General features: G+C 37.3%; 2 protein-coding genes across 2 annotated transcripts in view; one reads left to right on the forward strand and one right to left on the reverse strand.

The window, feature by feature from the left end:
- The first annotated feature begins 2,448 nt into the window (after positions 1–2,448).
- LOC111463236 lies at positions 2,449–3,437 on the forward strand. The gene is made up of 3 exons (XM_023107100.1): positions 2,449–2,655; positions 2,856–3,176; positions 3,264–3,437. The coding sequence occupies exons 1-3, from the start codon at positions 2,565–2,567 to the stop codon at positions 3,341–3,343; spliced, it is 492 nt and encodes a 163-aa protein (XP_022962868.1). The 5' UTR covers positions 2,449–2,564; the 3' UTR covers positions 3,344–3,437.
- Positions 3,438–3,528: 91 nt separating this feature from the next.
- LOC111463235 (histone-lysine N-methyltransferase SUVR5) overlaps positions 3,529–10,003 on the reverse strand; it is a 14,305-nt gene continuing 7,830 nt past the window's right edge. The window contains exons 5-11 of the mRNA XM_023107099.1: positions 6,840–9,623; positions 6,246–6,407; positions 5,737–5,853; positions 5,524–5,627; positions 5,310–5,447; positions 4,269–4,356; positions 3,529–4,023 (exon numbers count right to left, since the gene is read on the reverse strand). Of these exons, the coding sequence (XP_022962867.1) occupies positions 3,940–4,023; positions 4,269–4,356; positions 5,310–5,447; positions 5,524–5,627; positions 5,737–5,853; positions 6,246–6,407; positions 6,840–9,623 (3,477 nt within the window). The 3' untranslated portion in view covers positions 3,529–3,939. The remainder of the gene's footprint in view (positions 4,024–4,268; positions 4,357–5,309; positions 5,448–5,523; positions 5,628–5,736; positions 5,854–6,245; positions 6,408–6,839; positions 9,624–10,003) is intronic.

The raw sequence follows: 10,003 nt of genomic DNA on the forward strand, positions 1-10,003 counted from the left end.
GGCCTAATTGAATTATGGAACTGAGATTTGGATTAAAAGAATTCAACAGAAATAATTTGAAGTCAAAGTAATTTCAAAATAATTGAGAAGAACCTGATCTTCCCCAAAGCAACCTCATTTGTCAAAGCTCAAATTTCGTAAGGCTCTCCTCCAATCAAAGCATTATTTCTTTATTTCAAAATCAAACTTGTTTAACATCTCTTGTGAATAATCCATGTTGGGGCCCATACTTTAAGCAACCATTTAGAATTCAAAACTTCTTGAAGATATTTGTTTTCTTGTTTTGTTCTGTTCTTCACTCTTCCACTTGTTTTTTGTTCTTCAGTCTTTGGTTTAGACAGGGAGAGAGAAGACAACATGACCACATGCAGACAGATCAGATGACAAAGTATGAGACAATGTCTTGAGAAAACTTCTTGACCTGTTTTTTTTTTTTTTTTAATTTATTAATAATTTTGAATTCTAGGTTTTGTGGATGATGAATTATAATGGAATTTGAGTGCAATTATTGAGTGTGGTATTATTTTTGTTTTTAATGGAATTAATGAATAGTTTTAAATGAATATAATCATAATATTTCACTAAAAAAGAGAGGGAAAGAAATAAATATAGGGGAAATAATTGAAAGAGATGGATGAGTAGTGAAAATGGGCCAATGGCAACTACTCCAAATGTTACAAAGGACGTGGCCTCGTTGGCAAAACCTTTCCTTTCAACGTACTCTTTTTAATTTCTAACGTCTTTTCTTTCCCCCGAAGCTTGCCTACAACATGCATCGGGTGGTTTGAAAATCCCGTGCAAGATATTTTGGTAGAGAGTATAGGTTGCAATAAAGCTTTCCGAACTAACAACTCTCATTGCTTACGTATAGCTCAACTCAACCATGCTTCCTCATTTTCATTTTCGTGGGTTTTGAGCTTGACACAGAATTCATACTAATTTAGGATTGATTTATGAATAAGTATCGTGATATCGGGTTGTTAAAATTTTTCTTATTGTTCTTAATTTTTTTAAATATGTAGATGTCATCGTTAAACATCAATTGTTTTCAAGAGGTTCTTAAGTAGGTTATGATATAAATGATGATCCCTATTCAATATTGTTTATTACGTTCATGTTCATGTGTGCTCATTAGAGCGGGTCTTTACTTAAAAGAAGTGGTGTCCCCTTAGATAACATTAATATGTTGTCTCCACCTACTCTCTTCATTATAAAAGAGTACATGGGTAGAAGGGGCCACATTATGGGGAAAGAAAGGAATTAGTGGCCTTTCTCCTCCGACTTATTTGATATATCAAAACCATTTTTAAATTTCTATATCGGTTTCGGTAACGTGACTTTGTTCGATAGTTAATAATAAGGGTCTCGTATTCATAATTGTAAGCGTTTGATTGAAATCATATACATGAATAGTACGTCACAAATAATCCTATCACTATCTACCTCGACAATTTTATCGTCTCAATTTCGTTGATATAGGTAGCTATATATGTTGAGATGCTGATGTCTGGGTTGAAAACGTCGAAAACTTTTACTGATTTTTGACCGATAAAGAAAGAAAGATGAATGACATTCATTAGTCAAATATTGTAACAACCCAAACTCACCGCAAGCAAATGATGTTTAGTTCCCCTCTCCAAATGATGTGGGATTTCACAATCCACTCTCTTGGGGCCTAACGTCCACACATCGCCCCATGTCTGACTCTGATCCCATTTGTAACAGCACAAACCCACTTCTAATAAATGTTGTCCGCTTTAGCCTGTTACGTATCGCCGTCAACCTCACGATTTTAAAACGCATCTACCAGGGGAGGTTTCCACACCTTTATAAGAAATATTTCGTTATCCTTTCCAATTATCTTTTCCAATCGATGTGGAATAAGGTATACAACGAAACTATCGTTCTTCTTACAGCATGCATAGAAACCAGAAAGCTTTTGGTTTGGTAAAACAGCAACAATTACTGCAACTTCAGCTGCCTTCTTCTTACTCCAATTCATACAACTTCAACTTTTCTTTTGTTTCATTCATCAATGGTTTTCAAGCAGAAATGTCACAAAACATAGACAAAACACAGAGAATCTTTTAGCACAAACAAAACAGGACAAGGACCATGCAAAAAGAATAATGTTTCTACTGCCAAATCATAAGCCATTGCATGCCCTTCATTATTCATGCACCTTCTCTTCCATATTCCTTTCTCACTCCTCCTCCTCCTCATCATTTGTTCTTATTCTCACTCCTCAAATCAACACTCATAATTATTTGAGTACTCAAAGAAATGTTCTTATCTAGTTTACTTGGGCTGCCTTAAAATTTAACCTTAAAAACAGTCATTTTAAGCTCTTTCAACTTTTTTTCTTCAGTTTTCCATTAATCTTTGATTAAAAAACCTTAAAGATGGATTAGTTTTCAACTTTCCACCAAACCCATGTGAGTGATATTAATTTTCAACCAAAGAAAGGAACTTTAAGACATGTCAGATACAACTAAAACTTATGGTTTGGCGTTGACCCATAAAGAGTTGCTGTTCGATCGGATAAGCTCTGGAGAAAAAGAGAAATGGCAACACCATCCAAGTTATACAGTTGCTGCTCTCTGTTAATGGCGTTTCTGTTTGCTTATTCCACAGCTGTTCAGTTTAACGATCCTGGTACTCCAAACCCTTTTCTTATTATCCTTCAATTAACAAACTGCCAAATGAAGATCCAAACTTTTCAATTTCTTAGGTTACTTCCTGTTGATGATGATCTGAAAACAAAAAAGCTCAATAAAAATTAGATTATCTTCATAAACTGGTTGAAATTGTGTTAGGAAAACGAACAGATCTAAATAGATAGCTCTATTCGACAGATTGGTATTTGTGGATTCCACTATATGGATGTGCTTGTGCTGTGAATCTTCTCAACTGGGATGTGTCCTTACAAGGCGTGGCTTATATTGCTAAGGCAACACTGGGACTTGGGATATGTTTGTGGGTGAAGGTGGTAGCAGAGGATTTTGTGAATGGAATTGCAGGGTTTCTCTCTCTAGATTTAAGTGAGAGAGTGGTAAGGGAGAAAACAGGAAGTGGGTTGGTTGTGTCTTCCATGGTTTTACACCTGATAGCAGAATCATCATCATCAATCAGAACAAGAAAAGGGGAAAGAGTGTTTTCAAGATATGTCTCGTACGGTAAGGCTAGCTCGATCGTATCAACTTTTTCATTTTAGTCCTTGCACTTTTTATATCTGATTTTCGGGTCTGGAAATATGGTTGCAGGAATGGCATCGTTGGTGGCATTTAGTTATGGACTTCCCATTTTCTTCTTCTTGATTCAAATGGGCAAAATGAACTTCTGAATCATGTTGGACAAATGTTACAAGAGAAACTTCAAAAGGAGGGAGAGAATGTTCTTCAGATCAATGTATTTTCCAATTTACAACGAAAAAACTTGATAAAAGTGATCTATTCTGATGAACAATTATATTGGATGATCTGCCACAGTTATGAATTACGATACACTTTAAAACAACCCATCACACAGTAGCTAAAAAGAGAGACAAGGAAAATATTTATTCCTCAAACTTCCTTAAACTTTGGTTGGTGAACAAAAAAGCATTTACAATTTGCTAAACTAAGTTGATCCAGAAGTGAAAATAAGATAAACACGACGAAACTACAAACTAGAGAAGGTTAGAGGGCGTCGGCCATTTTTCGTATCGGTAACAAGTTCCTACGTACAGAAAACTTACCACTTTCCTCTGATTCCAACATTTTAGGCTGAGGGAGTTGCTGGCTTAGACGAGGCATAAGACTTTAAATAATCCACAAAACCTGCAAGGCATGCGCTTTCAGATTGGTCTCTTGCTCCTATTTCCAAAATATAAAGCTCCAGATCTTTTTCCCTCGAATGATAGGTTTACATGTTCTTCAAATGTTTTAATATAAGGTGGCCTCAGCAACTTGAAGATTCACAGCCATTTCCTCCAGGTGATTGCTCGCGTCGATAATTGAATGTCAGCTCTTCACCAGTGGCTATCTGCATAAATATATGTATACAAATCTTTGTATGAAGATCGTCTTTGAAATGTTTCCGGAATAAGATTCTTAACGTAGATCGCAAGTTAAGGCTCACTAGGTAATAAAACGAAGACGACGAGTAGAAAATCAATGAAAGATCCTAAACTTGGTTGGTGTATGTATCCCAGAAGTTAAAACCAGTTGCAGAATAATTAGAAACTGAAATATAATCTGACGCCATATACTATCAAAGCAAGCACTTACATCCCGGTTCGCATACAATCCAATGTGTGAGCGCTGATATTCCATGCTTTCGACAAGGACTTGGTAAGCTACAAGATTTGGTGAGCAACTGCAAACAATGAAGATTTTCAATTGTAATAGAGTAGAGAAGTACGCCTCTTGACAATGCACAAGATACATTAACTGACTACCAAAACTTCACGTTGAATGATAATACAAAACAATTCATAAATAATATAATTGTTAACAATACAATAAGTTATATGCTATTAGATAAATGAAGAACCTTAGCATAAAAAAAATTAAAGGTAAAGAAGACTAGTAGCCTATTAGAAATTACGACCCTCTACAACGGTATGATATTGTCCACTTTGAGCATAAGCTCTCATGGCTTTGCTTTTGGTTTTCCCAAAAGGCCTCGTACCAATGGAGTTGTATTCCTTACCTATAAACCCATGATCAACCCCTTAATTAGTCGACGTGGAACTCCTCTCCCAACAATCCTCCCCTCAAACAAAGTACACAATAGAGCCTCTTCTGAGGCCTATGGAGCTCTCGAACAACCTCCCCTTAATCAAGGCTCGACTCCTTCTTTGGAGTCCTCGAACAAAGTACACCCTTTGTTGGACACTTTAGTCACTTTTGACTACACCTTCGAGGCTCACAACTTCTTTGTTCGACATTTGAGGACTTTATTGACATGACTAAGTTAAGGGCATGGCTCTGATACCATGTTAAGAATCACGACTCTCCACAATGATATGATATTGTCCACGCTCTCGTGATTTTACTTTTGGTTTTCCTAAAATGCTCCATACCCATGATCAACCCCTTAATTAGTCGATATGGGACTCCTCTCCTAACAATACTCAACATAGTCTATTCCTTAAATCGTGTATTTTGCATATAATAAGTGGTAAAAACAGCTCGAGCATGGAACAAATTTGTTGCTCACAAATTATTTGATCTTAAAATGGTCACAAAAGATTCAGAAATACAGACTAAAATTACTAAATGTCAGTACGAGTGGAACAACCACATGGATCATAAATCTCTGCTCACCTGTGATTTATGAATCTCGAAACATTTCCATAATTTGTGGCATCAATAATATATCTAGCCGATCCTTCAATTAATCTGCTAATGTCATTAATATGAGCATCCACATCCAAGAAATAGCCATTGCCTTCACAGTTATACCTAATGAAAGATACAATGGATCATATATAGAGACAAAAAACTGGTTTTAAAGAGAACTTCAAAAAATCATACAAACCTGTCACGTCTCCTGTTTGCTTCCTGCTCCTCCAGCACCTCCCCAATGTACTCGCAAACAAAGGTGCCACGCAGTATGACTTCACCAGCCCTCACTGTCCATCCCTGTGTTGTTTTTACAACTTCATATAAGAAACTACCGAAAACACTAACTAGGAAACTTATACAAGTTAGCAGGAAAGAAAGCACAAAAGGTGCATAAAGAAGAAATTGCCTTCGTCTCTGTCAAGAAGACTTCGAGTTTCACATGAACTCCATTTTGCAACACTCTATTTGGACAGGTTCTACTACAGTTGCACCTTTCATTACACTCATAGACAAGGTAGCCTTCCTGCAGAAAGAAAAAACTCAATCTAAGAAGAATCACACATTAAAAGGTCGGAAAAAAGGATTAACGTTTTAAAAGTCAGACTTTTAAGAACTGGACCAATATCTTCGTAATGGTCAAGAGAAGATGATACAACAACAGATGAATGAATAAAAATCCAAAGAGACTGCAAGTTTATTTAATGTCAACAAAGCACACATAAGACACGTTTATATTTCATATAAAGAAGAAAAGAACAAATTTGTCGTTGCCAAGCAACAAATAAACATGAGTATTTAAATTATCAAGTTAAAGTAAAATCAAAGTAAGAGGGGGAATAATTAATGAATAATATACAGAGCATGGCAGTAGATCAAGAAACGGGGCTGTGTTGGCTGGAAAATAGTGTCACATACCTCCAGAATAATACGACCGTTCTCATCATATGGGAACCTGCGACTCATGGGATTCCCATAAATGTCCTTTGGGTCTTCATAATCACTATCAAAGAGGTATACATGATCACATGTTTCAGACGAACAGAGTGAATGAGCGCAGGCACAGCCGAACTGCAAACTCTGGGCAAAATGTCAAACATAAAAGTGACTTTACATTGTATACGTTGAAAATATACAATCATAATTAGGTTTATTCAGAAACGGTGCTCAGAAGTTATATATTATTAGTACTTTAATGCCCACCAAAGCCACAACAATAGCATTATCCTTGATGGCACAAACGAATAAAATATATGTCAGCCCTCTCAACTAAGGATGCATATGCAGATTGTACAAGGAAATCTATACCAACCCATTTGGTAGTAAAATCATAAGGACCTCCATGATAAACACTAGAAATAAGTACAGATGTGTCATGAACAATAACATAATAAGATAACTCACAATTAATCAACATAACTTTCATATTGAAGAAAAAGAAAGTGCGTTAAAATCAAGAATGTATATCAGTTTAGCATTAGTCACGAGACAAAGTTATTCACATAACACTACCTCCGTATCAATGGCAAGAGATTTATTGAGCAATGATTTCTTAATATAGGTAAAACTCTCCCAAGGCATGGAGTATCCAACTTCTTGACTATCTGAGTTAGCTAGAGATATGTGAGGTGAGTTCCTTAGACCTTCGTCAGCTACACAGACCACAGGAACAAATTCCTGGCCAAAGCTTATATCTTCACATAAAATGACGGCCTTTTCCTTAAGCTGCTGGCTAGAAAGATGAGAACCGATGGCATAACTGCATCCATGAGCTTCCCATTTGCTACTCACTGGATCAGAAGTGTGTGCATTCTTGTGGCCTCCAAAACCATTTGGATGAGACATCAAATTGGGAGTCAAAAGAGGATCCTTAAGTGTCTCACAACCTTTAGGACAGACAAATCCCTTGATATACCAGTTAACTTTTTCCCTGCATAATTCAGCTGCCTTAAGATAAAAATATTCAGGTAATACTCCAAACTTCTGTTCCAGAAGAACTTTAAAATTGACCTTGCAACAGGCAGAGTGAGCAATAGACAAAATGTCAACATTGGTAGGAAATAATTTTATTTTCTGAATCTCAGAAACCAATGCCTTCGAAACAGTTGAACCTTGGGTCAATTTACGAGAACTTGCTAAGTGGGACTCATGAGGTTGAAGGTTTATGCTTCCTGTGCTTAGTAACTTTGAAGTTTGAATATGTTTTTTCATGCTAGCTTTTGTTCTGTTTCTGATCCGGTTTGACGCACCCGCTAAAGTCTTCTTAAATCTAGGATGACCAAGTTTCCCAGATTTTAATTTATAAGCATAATAATGAAATCCCCTCTTTGCAGTTCGGGAGTTAGCTAAACCTGGACCCATGTGCGCAGCTTGATGGTGGCGACCAAGATCAGGCAGTAAATCAAACTTCAAACCGCAGAACCTACAATTAAACTTACGTAAACCACCTACATTCTTGTTATCATTCGACTTAGAAACTATATTGCACTCCTTGGGTTTGACTGGGGAATCCTCACCAGACGAAGAATTATGCTGCCTAGTAGAATTTGACAATCTAAAATCAATGGGATGTACAGCAACTACATGTAACCATAATTGATCAGTATTCCCAAAATGGCTGCCACAAGGAATACACTGCAGAAGCATGCATTGCTCAACAAATGGTGCATGGTGTCTCTCCTGCACATGAGTTTCTAGAACTTTCTTATTGGTGAACGAATCAAGGCAGATGGCACAAGCATAACCTCTGAACAGCCACTGCGCTTCCTTTTTATGACCATCCATGAAGTGAGTACTGAGTGCTTGATCATCAAGAAATTCTTCAGAGCAAATTTTGCATCTGATACTCGAACCATCATTGCAATTACCTGAAGTTAATAATGGCCCTGCAGTTGGCACTTCCATCGAAGGTGAGGAAAGTTGTGCTCCTTCAGCATCGAACCCCCATAACCTTTTTAATCTTTCCTTTTCATGACAAACCAATTTCATAAACTGTTCCCCAACTCCCAAGTTTTTAGAAGCTTCAGAAAGTGCCCATTGAAATTGAACCTCCATAGGAACTGGATTCCTCAGAGATAAAATACTTTTAAAAAGCCTGTAAAATAGCTCACAGGCTTGATGCAAATGTATCTTTTGCTCTTCTGAGTTACAGTCTCTTAAAAGATCCATGAATACTTCCTTCGATATTACTCTACTCTTACCATTTCTTGCACGTTTAAGCCAGCTAGGAAGGTGTTTTTCACAATATAGAGAATGACGTTTTGGGCTTTCTAAACATGGATTGCTGTCAATATGTTCGGAAGAACCAATACAGTGTCGAACCTCTGAGGCAATAGAATCTTTTCCATGATGCTCAAGTTTGTCAGATGAGCTATTTCCATTATTGGTCACATCACCCTCGTCCACTCCAAGGGGATTTCCAGCATCTCTGTCAAACTTTATTTCCTTATTACGGGTGTCTTCTACTCTATAAATATCCTGTTGCTTCTCAATAAGCTTATTTTCATAGGAAGTTGACTCCATGTTTGTTTCACTCCTTGGTCTGTGCTTCTTACAGAATGAGGAGCCAAATAGAGATCGATGCTTGCACCTACTTCCAAGAACAGTAGTACCTTGGCACATTGGTGATTCAACAGAACGAGTCTGTTCTTTCTTATCATTGTTGCCAGTGAAACGAGAGGATAAATGCACACAACAGTAAACATCACCCTCATTGGCCCATCTAACACACTGCCTTCCCTTGGATTCAATAAAAGCTATGCATTGACGGTTCTTATTACCATAATGTAAGAGTTTTTCTGTAGCTGTTTCAGTATGAGGTCTCAGTTCCACATCCTTGCAAGAGGCTAGATCCAAACTTCCAGTTTGAGCTACAATCCCAGCCAACCTACCAGGTACAATACTGAGTGGGCCTGCTGATGTAACAATCTTCCTTACCTCTACTTTGTGAGATTCAGATCCTAATTTAGCATTTAAACTTGTCTGGTTATTGAAAAAACCAGAATCATTATCAGGAGCCATAGCTTCATCTGAGCACTTTGATTCCATCAATGAAGCCTGTGTCTCTGCACGACGAATTTCAAGCTTGGGCCTCTTCCTGCTGACTTCGAGAGCTGTAGCTAAGAAAGCTTCAACAGTCTGCTGCTCCTTGTCTCTGCTAATGGGAAGAGTGGGATATATTGAAAACCATTTTGTAACCTCATGCTTCCAGGTTTTCCACACAGAACTAAAAGTAGGCTGCACTGGCGCATCACCGTGGGATTTCACTTTGTCCCACAAAATAGCATCAGCCAATTCCTATAAAAGGCAAGAGAAAACTAGATCACTGAACCTTTGATATAGCATTAGCTTTTGGCCATCAGTACTGGATAACAAAAGCTTATTTCTCAATACCACTTTTCTTTATTTCCTAATAAGAAAAAAGAACTTAGCCGGTTGATGCTGTCTCTACATAATTAGAAATAATCAGAAAGTTACCACGAATTAATTATTAAATTAAAAAAAAAAAAAGGAGAGAGAGAAAAGAAAAGGAGGTTCCAAAGAGCTATTAAGCTGCTGCACAGGGGGTAAATTTTGGCTGTTAGTTGAAGTTTTTAAGTTTATTCTTTCTAGTTTTTGGCTCTGCTACGAGGCAAGTCTTAAATTTCTTTCTTTTTGGGGGGGGGGGGGGGGGGGGG

Source organism: Cucurbita moschata, unplaced genomic scaffold (assembly GCF_002738365.1).
Source record: "Cucurbita moschata cultivar Rifu unplaced genomic scaffold, Cmos_1.0 Cmo_Scf00028, whole genome shotgun sequence".
NCBI classification, from domain to species: domain Eukaryota; kingdom Viridiplantae; phylum Streptophyta; class Magnoliopsida; order Cucurbitales; family Cucurbitaceae; genus Cucurbita; species Cucurbita moschata.